The 19,047-nt window shown below is 47.1% G+C and overlaps 1 protein-coding gene across 1 annotated transcript in view; it reads left to right on the top strand.

Moving 5' to 3' along the window:
• SYT9 (synaptotagmin 9) overlaps positions 1–9,219 on the top strand; it is a 175,826-nt gene extending 166,607 nt beyond the window's left edge. The window contains exon 7 of the mRNA XM_052652116.1: positions 9,040–9,219. Coding sequence (XP_052508076.1) covers positions 9,040–9,219 — 180 coding nt within the window. The remainder of the gene's footprint in view (positions 1–9,039) is intronic.
• The last annotated feature ends 9,828 nt before the right edge of the window (positions 9,220–19,047 follow it).

The raw sequence follows: 19,047 nt of genomic DNA, 5'->3' as shown, positions 1-19,047 counted from the left end.
AAGGAGATCAAACCAGTCAACCCTAAAGGAAATCAACCCTGAATATTCATTGGAAGGACTGATGCTGAATCTGAAGCTTCAGCACTTTGGCCACCTGACACAAAGAGCCAACTCATTAGAAAAGACCCTGATGCTGGGAAAGATTGAAGGCAGGAGGAGAAAAGGATGAGATGGCTGGATCACATCACTGACTCGATGGACATGAGTTTGAATAAGCTCCAGGAGACAGTGAAGGACCGGGACGCCTGGCATGCTGCAGTCCATGGGGTTGCAGAGAGCTGGACATGGCTGAGTGGCTGAACAGCCACAGAGGTGTGAAGGATAGTAACACTGCATTGGAAAACCCCGCTGCTGCTCGAGCAGACAGCCAACTGCATCTTGACTCTGCTGTCTTAGAAATGACCTTGCCTCAGCAGTCGCTGCCCTGGACTGTTCCTGAAGCATGCTTGAATAGTAATTAAGAGAGTGGTTAACAGTGGGCTTGGGCCTGCAGCAGTCTCAGCTCCAGGAATGGCGTTTAGAGGTGACTACTAATACTGTGGGCTGATAGCCAGTTCTTCCCCCATAGTTGAAATGAACCAGCATGATTTACGCCAGTCTCTGAAAGAACCACACTCCCTCATGATTGATTATCTGTGGAGAGAAGAGTACTTCCTCGGTTGGGTCCAAGGCAAAGGTGGGGCATCCTGTGTTGAGTGAAAAAAAAAAAAACAAAAAACAAACACAACTTAAAAGTTGAGAGTAATGTTTTACTCCACAGACAAAACTGAGGACTTAAGCCCAGGATGTAGCCTCTCTGATAGCCGTAAGGAACAGCTCTAAAGAGTCAAGGGAGGATCCAGGATTTACAAGAGTAAGCAAAGTCAGAACATCAAAAGATTACTATGAATCAGAAGAAAACCAGACACTTCAAGTTAAGGAATTTAGCACTTTTCTGTATGTTGGAAGGTTCAAGCATCTGAGCTCACTGAAATCATTCCTTTGGTATGTACCTCAGCTATCTGGGGCCAGTGTCCTCTGCTCTGTCATCCTGAGTCTCCTCTGGATGCATCGTTGGGGTGGCTGCAGTGTCTGATCATTTGATGGTGGACATCCTATGTGGGGGAGGCTATGATGGCTTGTGATGTGAAGTCCTATGATGGCTTGGTGGCTACAACATCATTTGTTTATTGTTAAGGCAGACAACATTTTTTTCATTGATAATGGCAAAGGCCAGAACATCTGGAATTCCAGTGCTCCTGGAAATGAGCCTTTCAGGAGATGTGCCAATTGAATGCTGTGTTCCAAATATCAGCAGAACAAACTTTTGAAAGTTTATTGCTGAGTTTATTGCTTACCTGGTAATGGAAGGGGAAGGGCAGGGACCGGTTGATTGATACTTTGAAGTTTAGTTTAGGGCGGGTCTTTCAGTGTGGCAAGCGGGGAGGGAATTGAAGGGATGAAGAAGGTTGGTTAGAGTTGGGTCAAGATTGTGATATAATAGTGAATACAGCAAGGTGAAGATTTTGAGGCCAGGATTCAAAGAGCTTGGGGCTATAAACTGTCTGTTGATGCTTTCTAAGGAAGAGTTGGTGATTTGGGGGTAGTCCTTTTGATGAGCGGTGAGGTTATGTGCAACTTTTATCTCTTTGGGCCAGAGTCTCTTGGAATAGTAAAATTGTATTAATGAAGCCAGTAGAAGAGTAAAATCAAGCTAATGTGGAGTGCGTTCTATAGACAGCTAGCTGTGTTGGCTAGATGGCTTTAGTTCTCATATCCCAAGAACAAAAAGCTGAAGAAGAGATGATGAGGAGCCTCCCTAGTTCTGCAGGTACCCACATAGACAGCAGGATGTCTTTCTGATGGCCTTGATTTCTGCTTGGGGATTCTAGGGAGCCTGACTCCATCCTTGGTCCAGTAATGGAACTAAGACCTAGTCCCAGGCTAAACCAGCCAAACCAACCATGGGGATAGGCACTCCATAAGCTTATTCAGTCAGTCAGTATTACACAGCATTTAGTGTGAATGCCTGAACAAAGATACACTGTCTTTATTGTTCGATGTAAACAAAGAAGCAAACTTAGTTTTAAAGTTTGCTCCAAAACTTTGGAGCAAAGTTCCTAAGCAAACTTTGGAGCAGCTGTAGCCCTTTTGGACCTTTAGAGGAGCCAGGGTTAGAGTGAGGCCAACCCATGTGTGGCAGACTAGAGAGAGAAGAAAAATCCAGACCCCATATGGTTGAGTTGCTGAATCAAGTTTCTCCTGAACATGATGCTACCTCTGGCCTTTCTGAATATATAAGCATGTAAGTTTCCTTTGTTTTATAAGCACTGCAAGATAGGATTTCTGTTACTTGAGATGGAAAATATTTGAGATACAAGTGAACACCCACCCAGCTGGTGTTCCCTTGCATTGAAGAGCACTATTCACAAAGCTGTCATGGTATCAGCTCATCCGTCTTGCTCACTGTGAAATGTCCAGTGCCTACCAGAATAAGTGGCACATGATGACGCATTCAACAGAGTTTTCCTAATGAAACAGATTGTCAGTGTTTGATTGATGTTGTGTGTTGAAAGAGTTGTGGCCAAAAGAAAGACTCTCTGCTCTTAGTGACACACAAATACTGTATGAGGTGAGGGGGAAAACTGCTTTCCTGTTGTACTTAGGTCTTATTTTTTCAAAGGGAAAATCAAATTGTGGGTGGATTTGAGGGACCTATGGGCAGCTCTCTGTCTCATGATCTCTCCCTTGGGTTGACAAAGGCCCAGTTCCTCAGGACTGAAGATCAGTCACACAACTGTCTCCTACTGGTTTCAGGTGGCCTCGGCCTGAAGTGACTTGAAGCAGGATTTTGGTTCCTTGGTCAGAGGTTGAAGTCAGGCCATGTCAGTGAGAGTACCTAATCATAGCCACTTCACCAGTGGTCAGCAACAAGGCCCTACCCCATACAACTCTGCAGAAAATTAATTCCCACAAAGAAACTGAAAGTAGTGAAACCAGTGAAGTCTTTCTTAGGAGGAAAAAGAGTACGTGTGGATAGACATAAAGGCAGGCTCAGGGAGGGAGTCGTGCCCTCATGGTAGCTCAGATGACTAATACGGCGCATTTTTTCTGGTTTTCCTTTGGCCAGTCATTTTGCTTTGCCTGATTCTGAGTCTGTGTTTGGTTTATCACAGGGTCCTCCCAAGTGTGCGTGTACATTTCTTAGCCAAGGTGAATTCTAGTGAAGAGGCCTGTGGGTAGGCTGACATCACTCCCTTTCGGGCCTACAAAGAGCCTCTCTGCTCAAGTATAATCGGCAAGATCTCCTTGACCTCGAGAGTGAGAAATATGTGATCTCTTATCTAGGCAGGGCTCAGCTCCTCCTCCTCTTCATCTTGGAGTATCTGTCCCTAGATACAGGGCTGCAGCCACTCAGCCTGGGACCCATAGATCTCCTGCCTCATACCATGTACTGCAGTTCGCTTATTTAGAATGAAAATGAAAATCTGTAGTCTTTTAATGATAGTATTCTAGCAGCTCTAACATTATCTTTAATTCTATGCTTATTTATTTTATTTTTATGTACAAGTTAAAGTGTAAAAGTTCGTAATCCATGGTAGTTTTGTCACTGAATTCTGTCCAGCTCTTTGCAGCCCTATTGACTGTAGCCCACCAGGCTCCTCTGTCCATGGGATTTCCGGGGCAAGATTACTGGGGTGGGTTGCCATTTCCTTCACATCTACCCCATTTTAAATAAAGATCAGAATGAAATGTGATGCCATTGATCATTGAAACGCTTAAAAATAAGGAAAGGGGATTTTCTTTTAAAAAGCAAGGGAACTTTGCAAATCATTGAGCAATCCACTGACTACCATGAGTTGTGCTCATATTGTCAAAAAGAGAAGCAGGCGTGAATGAGGAGCAGGAAAATAAAGGTGTGATTTTTTTTTTCCCCCTATGTAGCTGAGGATCTGAGTGGAGCTACTTAAATAGTGTGCATACTGACAGTAAGTGTCCAGGTTGAAAAAGTTTCCTAGAGAAAGGTCATAAAATCAATCAAGACAGCAAATGCCATCTGAAGGGATTAAGATTGATGAAAATTAAACAATGTAAACATTCCAGGTCTTCCTTCCTGTGCAGAATGCTTAATGAAGTCTCTGAAGGGGACGGGAGGTGTGGATCTAAACAGAATGCTTTTTGCTGGGCTCCTCTGCATCTCCCTCCTTGCTGACAGTCGGGCGTCTCGGGAGCAGCACTGAACTGGAACAGGCGGCAACTACAGGCGATGGGCAGGGAGGGCTTGGCCCGACTGCAGAGGGGTCTACAGAGTCCATCGTCAAGATACTGAGGCTGAGCGTCTGGTGCTTCCATCCTATTTCTGGACGCCTCCATCCAAGGATAGTGAATGAGGCCCCCCAGTGGCAAAGACTGTGGCCACAGATCCAGCCTCTAACTAAAGAACCAAGAGCCAAGCAGGGATCAGAGTGGGCTTCTGAGTTATATAGAGCATGATGGCAGGGCTCTTCCTGGCAAGCTTTCAGGACTGGGGTAAGATCCAAACAGGAGTTCAGCCTAGTGGTAAAAGTGAGGCTGTGGGAGTTGGACTCACTTCAGCACAGAAAGTCCAGGAATGAGTTGACAACCCAGGTCCCTTGCCAGGAGAAGATTGTTATCACAGGACCTGAAGCCTGGCAGGGCAGCCACAGTTCTGCCTCTCTAGCCTCCAGGGTCAAGTCAACCTTGTCTTCATAGATGAGTAGCTGGGGTGAGACAGTCTGATCTCTCACTTGCATTAAAAAGTGTATGTTCCTTAAAGATGCGAAATGTCCGTTCCCACTATGAGCGCTAATGGCTTTTATCCTACTGCTTAAAAATAATCTGACCCTTCCTTTGCTCTTCAAATATGGAACCAGAGTACCAAGTGAGCGTGGGCTCACCTAGAATTAAGTCCTATATCAGAAGTGAGGACGCAGGGGTCCTTGCTGAGAAAGAACTAGTAACTCAGAGGGGGATCTCTACACTCTCGAGATAGTAAGGGGAAGCCAGGGATACCACCTCAGCCACAGTGATGTGTCTGGTCGTCATACCACGCACCCATCCTCTCCACCTCTTGTCCTGCTTCTCTCGCACATCAGCAGGCACCAAAGAGTTAATAACAGAAAGGCCTTGAGAAATCTGCACTTTGTTAGAAGGAATAGCTCTTAGCTCTAGCTGCTGCTGCTGCCAGAGGAGATGCTTGAAAGCAAGAAAGAGAATAATAGGAAAGAAAAAGACTTTTGAGTCACATGGGAGTCTTCAAGGACTGCTCAGTCCAGAAGATATATCTCGTATTGTTTCAAGCCAAAAATTTTCTGAAGCCCCCCAGCCCAGATGTAGCTTTCTTCACTGTCTTTATAGGTTGTGTTTGAGTTCACTGGAGCCCAGAGGACCCCTCTGCTGGGTTTAGACTTCCTCCTTAGCAGGAACTAAGGACAGAATTAATAAATAGCAGTGTCACTGAACTCTGCATTGTTGTTGAGGTGGGTGGCTCTGAACTTTAGGAGGGTCCTTGAGCAATTGCATAGAGACTCCTGCAGCTCTTTGATTAGTGGATCAGCTGTTGAGTCTAGAAGGGGTCCCCATGAGTCAGGGAATGATGGGGAACCAGGGCTATAAGAGAAGGAAAACAGATCTGGACCAGACTCAGAGCTTCGCCCATGCACATCCAGAGAAGATCTGTAAATTTAAGCGTGGGCCCTCCCACCATCACCACTCCTCCGTGTTCAGAGACCATCAGGTGGCCAGTGTTTCTGAAAGGCTGTTTTGCTGAGTGAGATGTGCTTGCTGAATGGGGTGGAGTTGGGAGGTTTTATAAGGGGTCCTCCGTGTAGTTGGAGAAGCTGAAGAAAAGTAGGTTTGGGGGAGGAGAGGTAGTGGAGGGCAGCCAAGCACAGGGGAAGGAGTTGGGTGTTGGGGGAGAAGAGGAGGGAGGGCAGCAGGGAAACAGAAGACATTTAAATAAGATTTAGACTCTGCTTTGCTGGCAGGAAACAAGTTCACCTTCACAGCTCCAGGGACTCTTCAGTAGGCTTGACACAGATTTGCATTTGGATTGTAATGCGAGAACTTGCTGAATCTGACTCGAAGACTGGAGGGTCCATGGGAGGGTTCAAGATTATTTGTAATCTGCTGTTCACATGCATTTATAGATGCATAAATTTAAGGTAGTTCTTAGCAAATTGAAGCATACGCCTAAAGGTTTCAATTACTTGCTCAACACAGTGCTGTGCAGTTTTGGGAGTTTGGCAGTTTTTCCCCTGAATTCTTTGTTGAAGTCAAATCTAATTTGGAAATTGAATATATAAAACAGATAAATGCAAGAGTTACTATGTTCAAAGCAGGCAGGAATTGAGGAGCACAAATTCATTTAATCACAGAGGAAGTTGTGACCCAGGTAAACGGCCTAGGGGACCAGTCCAGTTGGGCTGCATTAGCGTCTGAAGGGAGGGGGACTGACAGCTGACTCTGGCTCTTAGAGCTGCAGCTGCTGTTGGTCAGTGCCTTAGTTGTGTCTGACTCTGAGACCTCATGAACAGCAAGCATGCCAGACTTCCCTGTCCTTCACCATCTCCCAGAGCTTGCTCACACTCATGTCCATAGAGTCAGTAATGCCATCCAACCATCTCATCCTCTGTCATCCCCTTCTCCTCCTGCCTTCAATCCTTCCCAGCAACAGGGTCTTTTCTAGTGAGTTGGCTCTTTGCATCAGGTGGCCAAAATTTTGGAACTTCAGCTTCAGCATCAGTCCTTCCAATGAATTTTCAGGGTTGATTTCCTTCAGGATTGACTGGTTTGATCTCCTTGCTATCCAAGGGACTCTCAGGATTCTTTTGAAATAGAGCGGTGTGCCCCCTAGTGCTTTTGGATATGATTTACAATAAGAAGGACATTTTGCATCACAACACACAGATTTAAAAAAAAACTAAAGTTTCATGAAATAGTATATATGCATGTGATGCATTTGGGGAAAAATTATTTCATTAAGATAAAAGAATACTGGTCACAACCATTAAATTGATTTCACAAACCCAATGATGGGTCATGATCTATACTCTGGAAAACTGAAATAAAGGATATATACTTTTAGAAAGGCCAGTGGAATTCTGATGCCATGTGGGAGCATTAAGAGGGAAGTGTGGAATCATAACCCCAGCTGCATGCATGTTTAGGGCCATCCAGAATGCATTTTCTCCAAACAACTGGAATTCTAGACTTTTCATTACATCTCTTTGTCAGGAAACAACACCGTCCCTTGGTTTGAGCTTCTCTGTATAGGTTGCCGCACGCCTGAGTTTGTGTTGCCACAGTTGCATAAGTGCACAAATAGATTATTTTTATCACAGATATAACCTTCTGGTTTGGAGCTGTGCTTCCCCTACAATGATTAAACAGCACGGAGACACCCAACTGTGTGTTTATAATTGAAGAAGAGGTTGGGTAAAGCCACAGAAGGAAGGAATGGCGACTCGTATTCGACAGGTGTGTTCCTTGCTATGAGAGAGTTCCCTGAGGTAGCTAGCTCCAAGTTGACTCCCCCACTCCTCCCGGGTGCCAGGCAGTCAGAAGTCTGAGAATGCAGGGCCCACCTCCATGGAGGTGATGGAGTCTGACAGCAAGTTGCGTATTCACTGTTGTCAAAATTTTTATGGGAGCACAGATAAGAGAGTTCCCAGCCACCTGTTGGGGAAGGGTCATGACCAGAGAGACATGGTGACCCACCAGGGCAGGGTCTAGAAGATAAGTAGGAATCTTCCCGTTGAGCAAAGAGGAAAAGAAAAGGAATCTCAAGGAGGAAGGTAGGAGGCACATTCAAAGGCCTGCAGATATGACAGAAAAGGGCTGGTGCCTGGGACACCAAGGAGTTCAGGATGACTGATACCCAGGGAACAGAAATGAGGCCAGAAAGGGAAGGATGCGGTAAGGAATTTGAACTTTCTACTGAGGCTGTAAAGGAGCTTTGGGGTGATTTTAAGAAGAGCTGAGCATGCTCAAATGTGTGTTTTAAAAGGATCACACCGTCTGTCTGAAAAAGCACTATCAGGAATGGTCGATAAGAGTTGTGTCGGGCCTGGAGAGGGCACAAGCAGAGGGGATGGGTGGGGATGGAACCCTTCGCGAAGGGTTATGAGAGGTCAGGAGAGGCAGGAGCTCAGGACGATGACCAGACCTCTCTGTTGGCCAGATGGACGGTCCTGGCGTCCACTGATCTGCAGAATGGCAGAGAAAGGACAGGGTATTTGGGGGCAAGGGTCAGGGAAGCGGGAGCTGACAGGAAAGAGGGGAGATTAAAGAGGTTCAGTATGTGTTAAGAGCAATAGAATTTGACAAGTTATTACCTCCCAAGATGTTCTTCTAAAAGATATATTGCAATTCTAACCACCCACCTCTCACACACGTCCGTGCATACACGCATACACGTGTGTGTGTGCACCTGCCTCCTACCCTTCTCTGAGCTGACAGCCAGCCAGTCCAATTCTGTTCTGGGCCGCAGCCACACAAAGTAGGCAGATTGGTTCACCCAGTCTTTAATGAAAACACCAGTGCCTATAATCCGCTGACAAAAGGTTAATTAGCCTGAATTTTAAGCCCCACATCCCTCAGGGAAGAGCATGTCAGAAAGCACCAAGCTTTCAGAACAAAGCTCTGCCTCAATTAAGGGAGGGTGCAGATTTTGTCACGTGGCTCTTGTCTCTGACTCTGCTGTGACCCCACTGTGAGGAGAGGGGACCTGGAATCTGACAAGCAGGCACTTCCTGTTAACAGCCCTCTCCCTGCTGAGGCCAGGAGTGAGGACTGAAAAAAGAAAATTCAGGAACAGCAGTCATGAAGGGCACTCAGACAGATGGATGTCTTGTGAATGAGGAGTCAGGGGGAGCAAGGACTGAAGAGAGACACAGGAGACAGGGTCCCACTAAGAGGGTCCACATCAGCTCACAGGGCAGCCGGGACAAAATCTGTTCATACCCACTACAGATTAAATTCTGTGATACTTTGAAACCATTCCTCAACACTGTGCCCCATTCCTCTGCTCCCCTTCAGATTCCTTTACTGTCTAGAGAAAGAGAGCACATTCTGGTGGTCCGCTGTGCCCAGGAGGGCCGGGCAGGCTCCCCCAAGGGTATGTGTCTGCAGTCTCCCACCCTGGAGCAGGGCAGCATCAGCAGAGCCGTGGTGTCTGAGGGCATCCAGGCAGAAGACAGACACGGCCTGAGGAATTAATGAATACGGATAGCTCTTTCCGGCTTCTTGGCTGAAAGGGGAAGGCAAGTCAGGCCAGTCATTAGAAAATGGTGAAGAATTTTGAGGGCAGGATTTTGTTTCTCAGAAGCAAGAAATGTGAGCATTATTATAAGCTGAGGTAGAGGCCAATAGGGAAGGAAAAATGGAAGAGACAGGAGAGAGGGCATGACTGACACGTGGGCTTTACCTGGGGAACACGTGGCCCTGTTCTCCACCCAGCTCCTCTCACCGAGCACCAGGCTGCTCCTCCCCTGTGCTGGGCGCAGCATGGCTCTGTCTTACCTCTGTGGTCTAGGGAAGCAGATTGACTCCACAGGTAGGGTTAGGAGTAGCCTGGGGCTGGCTGCTCTGGATAGGAGGCAGGGACCCAGTGTCTATGCTGTGCCCCTTCCCACCACCGCCAGATGGAGGCCCAGATGACCTCCTGCCTCCTCTTCCTGCGTGTCCAGGTCCCCAGGTTTCCTCCATGTACTGACCACACACTCTGGTGTCCTGGAAGCAGCTCAGCACTTTTCCAACCCAGCTCAACCTTGAAAGGGCCTCTCTCTCCACCGGTATCCTGCTGGGCTTTTGGCAACATGCAGAGGCTGCTCTTATTCTGTTACCAACTTGTCTGGAACAAGCCCACCTCCTCCCACTGCTCTGCAGTTTGCCAGCACACCCCTCAGAACAGAGACCCACTCCCTGTCATCTGGCCCGCCTCCCATGTCTCAGCTCTGACACCTGAATGGGCGTGCCACACCTCTGCTTCGACCTCACCGCTGATTTCAGTGTCAGCCCTTGATGTGAAGGCTTCTTCCTGTTAAGTCCTCTCCTCCCCTCTCTAATTCACAGTCCCCACCTCCATTCACTTCCAGCCAGTCCAGCTGTGGGCAGTCTTTGAGCATTTATCCTAAAATCCTAAAGGGCCCAGCGTTGATGTGAGAGGCCAGCCCTCACCACTCAGAGTGCAAACACTCGCTATGCCCTTGTGGCTTCCATCAAACAAACCCCAAGACATTCAGAAGGATGAAGCTGCTGAAAAACCCAGTTTAATAGAAAGGACCAAGGTCTGGGGGAGAATGGAAGAAATTATATAGGCCAGTGGAAAACTAGACATGCACCCAATACCGAAGAAGTCACTCTGTGATTGTGGTTTCATGATCATTGGAGACCTTCACCTGTAACATGAATCTCAACCATGTGAGACGGTTTCTCTGTTCTAGGAGAAAAGGGGGTGAAGGGAAGTCTGTGTTGAAGCCAAGAGCTGATGGAAAGAGGAGCCTCGGGAGTTCTGGGTTCTACCTGCCAAGGCTGTTGTGGACGTGTTAGACCCCCACCCACAGCACTGCCCCATCTCAGCCCCCTCACATGCACATGCAGCTCCACTCCCTTAATTTGTCAAAGAGATGGTCCTGACCACTGGGGTTTGTACAGGGTAACTCTGGCCCCAGGTGATGGGATCCCTAGGGGCATGTGCTCCCAGCAGTCAGTCTGTGGGATGCCCAGTGACAAATGACACAGTCTGAGACCCCAGAGATGGGCTGAGTCAGTTAAATACTACTTCTGAACTTGGTAGATATCAAGAAAATAAGGCATTAGCAGAACCATGAAATAAAGGGAGGCTTTAGAGGTCTTGATAGGATATGAAAAAAAATCACATTATAAGTACACTGAAAGTGTAGTGAGTGGAAATATTTGCTCAGTAGAGGATTAAGAAGCCAATGGCGAAGAGAGAACAGAGAAGTCTCATTAATTGCAGACCAGAAAGGACCTACTATATAAAACAGAGAACTCCTGTCAATACTCTGTAATTACCTATGTGCTAAAAGAATCAAGAGTGTATACATGTGTATGTATAACTGATTCACTTTTCTGTACAGCAGAAACTAAGACAACGTTGGAAATCAACTATACTCCAATATCAAATTTAAAATAGCAGACCAGAGCCAAGATCCAGAAGCCTGGTGCTGATGTTCCAGGGGTTGCCTGGGGCCCAGAGCCAGCCTCCCACCCGGTTCTCGTCAGGGCCCCTCTTACCATGGCTCCTGCTCGGGAACCTCTGTGAGGATCCATTTCCACTGTTGCCCATGAGTGCTTTTACAATAAATCACCACCACCACCCAGCTAACCTTTTATTGAGCTGTCTTGAGTGAGTCTCTGCCTTGTAACCCAAAGACTGACCAGGACACATGTGGACTGCCCAGGAGTACATCTGATGGCTGTTGGATTTGGGCTCCTCTGTTTGTTTTCACAAAGTTTGCTGCAGTTTAGCTGTGCTTAAGATGAAACCTTAAAATGGTGAGAATGTCTCTGAATAAAATAAGAAGCTAGAATGAGCAGAACAACACAAATAGAAATGAGTTCTACCCATTGAGAGGAGTCCAGAATTTCTAGAAGAGAAACACAGATGAAGAAGAAGCCCTAAGAACGTGGGTGTGAAGAAGGAGGCTTAGAGAGAAGCTTAAGAAGACCCTGGTTGGTGACTCTCTGTTGAGAGTCACTGTGCATGGGACCCAGAGTTCTGAGAGCAAGATGCCTTCCTGATGGCAACTAAGGTATCACAGAGAGTCAGCTGAAACTGGGCAAATTCATTGCTTCTCTTGCTTAGAGATAACCCACTAGGCACAAACACAGATGTGTCTTCAGACACAGTGATTTGGAGGTGGAAGAGGAAGGACTTGAGAGCACGGGCACTTCATCACTTCTTTCCCTGCCCTTAGGAACTCTGGAAGTTGCCAGAAAGATCAGGTTGATGTTTAGCTGAGGCTCAGAATCCTGGCTTAATGTACCAGAATAAATCATTTCTAGCCAAGAGTGCAGATCTTACGAAGACATGGAGGACTGGTGATTGATGAGTTACTGTCATCAAGACAATTTAACAGTGAATACCAGAAGGTAAAAAACAAAACAGATAACCCCTGAGACCAATTGCTACAAATGATAATAAGTGGAAGGTAGAAAAAGGAGTTTCAGGACAGGCAGTGCCCCGGAGGGAGGGCCAGAAGCCCAGCTGTAAGTGGCCTTAGGTATCCCAGTGCACCCCTCACAGCAAACAGACACTAACTCAGAGCATTGTCTGCAGATACCCGAGGAGGTCAACAGACTGCTTAGAAACAGGCAGACTAATGCGCTGTGCCTGTCTGGAAAGCTGTGCATGGAAGGCTGAAGACTCATTGAGAAGCAAGTGCGTGGGGCTTAGCAGAAATGGCCGCGCTATGGCAGTATCACAGAGGGAGGTGATGCTCTCCTGAAACAAATCCAAGCATGAGTGCAAAGATAAAATCTCATTGTGAGGGAGCAGCTCACTGAGGAGGTCTTCCTGGAAGTCTTCATTGGTTGAACACAGAAGATCTGACACGTTCTTGAGTCGCTTTTCTGACAGGATAAATCAGAATACCTTTGATGTAATGAACGGAGGAAAGTGGGGGCAAATTAAGAATATGGGATTCAGAGATACAAACTGCTGTGTATAAAATAGATAAGCAACAAGGATATATTATATAGCACAGGGAATTAGAACCATTATCTTATAATAAGCTTTAATGGAATATAATCTGTAAAAATGCTGAATCATTTGCTGTATACCTGAAACTCATATTGTAAATCAGCTATACTTCAATTAAAAAAAAAAATACCAGAAATCCTGACACAAACTGGACTAAACCATGAGAAAATGTATCACCTGGCTAAGGAGTTAGAGGTAGGGTAGGGATCAGGGTTGGAAGATTCAGGAGCTAATAGTGGGGCAAGAACGTGGGATCTTTCCAGGCTGCTGTCTTCAGGCTTGCAGAAAGGTGGATGCACTTCCAGGCATTGTGTCCGGGTGTGAAAACAACCAGATGAAAATGCACTTCCTGAAACTAAGGAGCAAGGAATAAATTTCTCAAGTCCCCAACAGACTTTCCCTTCATGTGTCATGGTCAAAAGTATGCCAAGTTTTGAATCAGTCACTGGCCAACGGAATGGGAGTACATGGGCAAAACATGCCCAGCCCTGGAGTGGATCCCCTTTCCATGATATGCCTTGGTTCATGGGGAGAGGTAGCAACCTTGAAAAATTCACGGTTCACTTAGGAAGAAGGAAATAGGGGGGATTGGGTGCTGGATAGGTCATTAACAGTGACTTCACCAGGCATCTTCTGACAAATGTAGACAGTAAGAAAAAGTATATATTAAAATATGAAGGAGGAGAAAGAAAATATGTAGAAAAACAAGAACTCTTTGGCAAAGCAGAAGTAATGAGACCTTAGGAGAACTGCTCTGTCATCAGAGAGATGAGACCAAGGCAGTGAAGGGGTGTTTGGATATGGTCAGAATCTCCCATCAGCTTTAGAATAAAGATTTTCAAAACTTCAGAAGAAAAAATAAAGGCTTCTGTCGTTGGGAGCCTAGATGGAGAGACTTGAAATATTTGAAAAGCTCTTTAGAATGCTATTCTGACTGTGCAATCAGAAATGACAGTAAGGGAGGTACTCACAGAAACACTCAATTACTGATACTTTACATGTACATGTACAAAAGATGAAAAGAGGGAGGAAAATGCACTCTTGCCTTTTTCTTTCTACCTGGTTCCTCTCAGCACCACTTCTGCCCCTCTGTGGCACTTCTGCTGTCTAGAATTATGAAGTTTGCCTATTTATCCACTTCCCTAAAGGGACCCACTCCAGTGCTGAACCTAGAAATCTGTTCTGTCTGCTGGGAAGCTGATCATCTTCAAAGAACCAAGTACTTGATACAAGGCCACAGGTTTTTCATAGCTGGGACACTGTGAGCTTCATGCAGCATATTTCTTTGGTTTAAATACCAAACAGGATGTGTCTTCTTGTATTCTCCTGGGCTAAGGACTCCCAAGACCACCGATACTCAAAGCACCCCACAGGGACATGTGCCCTACCGTCTGGGTTAGCTGACTACGTCACATGCACCAAGTCCCAAAGACCTTGGCCTGGTTTTGAGAACATTGTTTTCCACCCTGGTCAGAATCTAGTCTTCAGACCGACAGAAACACCATCCTCTCGTCCCTCAGTGATGTCCATCTAGCCTTCAAGCTGTGACCCCCCACCATCCCCCCCATGTCTGCAAATCTGGGCTCTGTCATCTGCCCTCCTGATGTTCTAGCCAGTTTCAGAAGGCTTAAACCAACACAGGTAGGACAAGAGATCAAGTTTGGACCAAAGCTCACCAGCTGGTCTAAGACCAGCAGCCCTGGCACTCTGTGCTCCAGGGGAAATCCACTAAGAGGGCTCTTCTTCTAAGGCCCCAGGTCTCTGCCAGTTCCCACCCCTGGGGGTGGGAGGAACCTTGAGAGCATCCTTCACAAAACTAGCTGGGTCTGGTCTTAGCCCCCCTTCCCACTGTTCTTGAGCCCAAACCAAAGTGGAAGATGGTATCAGACCCAGCTCTCAGAACATTTGTCACCTTGAGGACGAGCGTCAGCACTGGGGTTGGTTTGAGGCTCCCAGGGACGCTCAGCACAGGGCTTGTGCTGCCGGCACTGCGGCTCTAGACCACATACTTCACCTGTGTTGCCGGCCTCAGCACGTCTCCACACAAACCCCAGCACTGGCCACCAGCCTCTAGCTCCCTGCTCACACTGAGCCCCCTCTTTACTATCCTGGGACTCACTGGACTTCTGTGAGCAGTTTTCTCCAGTCGTTATGCTCTCCCCTGATATTCACATGGGTAATAGAACCTATGGGTAATAATAAAGTAACAGGGCTTATGGGTAATAGGGGAAACGATGTAAACAGTGATAGACTTTATTTTCTTGGGCTCCAAAATCACTGCAGATGGTGACTGCAGCCATGAAATTAAAAGGCACTTGCTCCTTGGAAGAAAAGCAATGACAAACTTAGACAGCAGATTAAAAAGCAGAGACATTATTTTGCTGACAAAGGTCTATCTAGTCAAAGCTCTGGTTTTTCCAGTAGTCATGTTTGGATGTGAGTGAAGTTAAGTCGCTCAGTCGTGTCTGACTCTTTACGACACCATGGACTGTAACCTACCAAGCTTCTCCATCCATGGGATTTTCCAGGCAAGAGTGCTGGAGTGGGTAGCCATTTCCTTCTCCAGAGGATCTTCCTGACCCAGGGATCGAACCTGGGTCTCCTGCATTGTCGTCAGACGCTTTACCATCTGAGCCACCAGGGAAGTCCCCATGGATGTGAGAGCTGGACCATAAAGAAGGCTGAGCACTGAAGAATTGATGCTTTTGAACTGTGGTGTTGGAGAAGACTCTTGAGAGTCCCTTGGATTTCTTTGGAGGGAATGATGCTGAAGCTGAAACTCCAGTACTTTGGCCACCTCATGCGAAGAGTTGACTCATTGGAAAAGACTCTGATGCTGGGAGGGATTGGGGGCAGGAGGAGAAGGGGACGACAGAGGATGAGATGGCTGGATGGCATTACTGACTTGATGGACATGAGTCTGAGTGAACTCCGGGAGTTGGTGATGGACAGGGAGGCCTGGCGTGCTGCAGTCCATGGGGTCACAAAGAGTCGGACATGACTGAGCAACTCAACTGAACTGAATAGGATCTTAGGGATCTAAGAGAAAATAGCCCTTTCCTTGGGCCTCTGCCATCAGCTCTGCTACCTTCTGCTGCCCTCCCCTGGCCATTAATGTCACTGCAGGTGACTTCAGTGCTCTGATAGCTTCACTGATACGCTGATTTTTAAACACTTACTGAGTGCCGAAGAATTGATGCTTTTGAACTGTGGTGTTGCAGAAGACTCTTGAGAGTCCCTTGGACTGCAAGGAGATCCAACCAGTCCATCCTAAAGGAGATCAGTCCTGAGTGTTTATTGGAAGGACTAATGTTGAAGCTGAAACTCCAATACTTTGGCCACCTGATGTGAAGAGCTGACTCATTTGAAAAGACCCTGATATTGGGAAAGATTGAAGGCAGGAGGAGAAGGAGATGACAGAGGATAAGATGGTTAGATGGCATCACCGACTCAATGGGGATGAGTTTGAATAAACTCTGGGAGGTGGTGATGGACAGAGAGGCCTGGCGTGCTGTGGTCCATGGAGTCGCGAAGAGTCGGACATGACTGAGCAACTGAACTGAACTGAAACACTTACTTGGTCTTCCCAGGTGGCTTGATGGTAACAAACCTGCCTGCCAATGCCAGAGACAGGGATTTGATCCCTGTGTCAGGACAATCCCCTGGAGAAGGAAATGGCAATGCACTCTAGTATTTTTGCCTGAGAAATCCCATGGACAGAGGAGCCTGGCAGGCTGTAGTCCATGAGGTTGCAGAAGAGTCAGACACGACTTAGTGACTAAACAACAGTAACAAACACGTATGTAGGGCCCCTCTGTAGATGCAATGTGTAGACAAAGGATTCGGTGATACAAGTAGCTCAAGCTTGCCTTGCATAAGCACATGGTCTACTGAGGGAAAGTGAACAGAGAGAGGGGGAATGAACAAATAGAAATGAATGGGAGTGGAATGAATGAATTCTGGAGTACCCCTGTGAGGCCTGGATTTGCTTATCATTCCACAGATTCCTCTGCCTTGAACTTTCACCTGACAAAATCCTTCCCCTTGAAGTGGAATTGGGGACCTTTGACCATCCCCCCAACTAGTGGAATGTGTTGGTCACATCCATCTTCTTTCTCCCTAGCATTTGAAGGTTTGTTTTCATTCATAAACCAAATATTTCTGAGCAGGCAGTGAACATTCTGCCAGGCACTGAAGATACAATGGGAAAATGCTGATTCCATCTCGCATGGAATTTGCAGTCCAGCTCAGGATGTCTACATAAGCAGATCATTAGACAGATTGATAGATGCTTTGGATCAGTGTTCACTGGTGCCATATTCTGTCTTGTTCACACCTCGTAAGAGCCCTACAAGAACAGGGCATGGAGTCCATGGAGTAGAAGAGATGAACCGCAGAGGAGCAGTGCCCGTGCACGCAGTAGGCACCTCAGGAAGTGCTGAATGATGAAGGTGGCTGCAGAGACCCAAGCCCATTGTTTCCCATGCTGCTGCTGCTGCTAAGTCGCATCAGTCGTGTCCGACTCTGTGTCACCCCATAGATGGCAGCCTACCAGGCTCCCCTGTCCCTGGGACTCTCCAGGAAAGAATACTGGAGTGGGTTGCCATTTCCTTCTCACTGTTTCCCATGAGCTCTGCTGAAATGAGCAGCTCCAGTATTCACCCCTCACCTGCAGCACACCCACCGCAGCCTCTTCTGCCCACGTACTTCCTGTCCAGATGCAGATCCACACGTATGAAACTGCAGGCCAGGACCTTCACCAGATTCCTGGTCAAGTCGAGAACAATTCAAGAACCACAGTCCAGTATTGCAGGGGCTACGTCTGCTCTGTTCACCAAGATATCCCAATCTTTCCCACAGCACCTAGCATATATAAGATGTGCTCAGTAATTCCGTGGTGGTTGTTGAATTAATACATGAATTCTGCATAATTATCCAGACAAGAGCTTAAATTTCTGCAAGGAGTTTAATCATGATTGGGCTCATTTTATCAATAGAGACAGCTGTCCTGGTTCTCTGTAGCCAGAAGTGGATTTATAACTTAAGTCGGTGTATAGCCACCAACAGGGTGTAGACCTGAGCTGTGGTGACCCCATGGGTTAACCTCCAGCACAAGAAGAGCTCCGCCATCCTCCCTGAGCTGAGATTTTAAGGGCTCCCCATTGTTCAGCCTGCTTTCAGGGGTAGGTCAGTGTGAGCTGGCTGATCTGAGGAATCCTCCTGGTAAAGAAGGGGCAGGAGGAAGAATCACCAGCAGTAAAGAAGAGAGAGCAGTGCAGTGAGGGCCGGGATGCAGAGCAGCCACAGGGAGGACATGCTCCTGAGGTTTGGGAGAGGAGCCTCTGCCAGGGCTGTACTTCAGTGAGTGGGCCTAAGGGGCCCTGGGCTGGGAGTGACCAACTTTTACTCAAAGATCCAGCAGGGACTGCAGCACATTTTGCTTAAAACAACAGCTGGTTTAGTAATTTTGGCCTCAGACAGTAATTATAGCTGCTGGGGCTCCTTGGAGAGATAATTACGGAAAGGATTCAGCACATTCATTTTATCTACACACTTAACCATCAATTAAATCATTACCATCTAATCCTATTCCAGAGTCTAGAAATGATCTGTGAATGTATAATTTTGAAGGCTCGGAAGTTTGTTTGCAGATGGTTTTAAGTGAAAAATTGCCCCATTTCCAGAGCCAGCAGAGGTCCACGTGTGTGCTTTCCCATGGAGGCAGAACCCAGGGAAGTTCCGTGTCGGTTGTCCTGTCTCCCCCGGTCCTGCCGCAGGAGGGCGGGAGGCGCTGTGGGCCATGCCTTTCATCTCCCTGTGATTGTACAGAGAGGGATTTCACTGAGACCTAGAGGAACCTGGGAGCAGAAGGTATGGTGTTTTGTTTGCCAAGAGGCTTCCCAGAGGATCCCCTGCTGGGATTTTGCAAGGACCCTGGGCCACCACCCCCTAGCTCAACGGCAGGGAGGAGGTTATTTCACTGTGGGAACCAGAAGCTTGTAATATTTAGAAGTGGGGGCCCTGGAGTCGGACCCCTGGGCTCACGTTTCTGCTCTCCCACTTCCCAGCTGTGTGTCTTTAAGCCAGTCTTTGAACCTCCCCAAGCCTCAGAGTATTCAGCTTTTTGATGATACAATAATGGGCCCTGTGTAGTGGAGCTATTGAGAGACTTAAGCATGAGAAAATAATGTAACATGTTCAACGCACAGTGTCTGACATTTAATGGGTGCTAGGGAAATTGGAATCATTAGGTTACATAGCATACAGTGGGTACCAGGGAAGGAGAAAAGCAGAGGGAGAACCAGAATGTCCAAAAATGT

Source organism: Budorcas taxicolor, chromosome 15, assembly GCF_023091745.1.
Source record: "Budorcas taxicolor isolate Tak-1 chromosome 15, Takin1.1, whole genome shotgun sequence".
Classification (NCBI taxonomy): Eukaryota; Metazoa; Chordata; class Mammalia; order Artiodactyla; family Bovidae; genus Budorcas; species Budorcas taxicolor.
The sequence above is the reverse complement of the archived record's forward strand: the minus strand, read 5'-3'. Positions and strand labels throughout refer to the sequence as shown.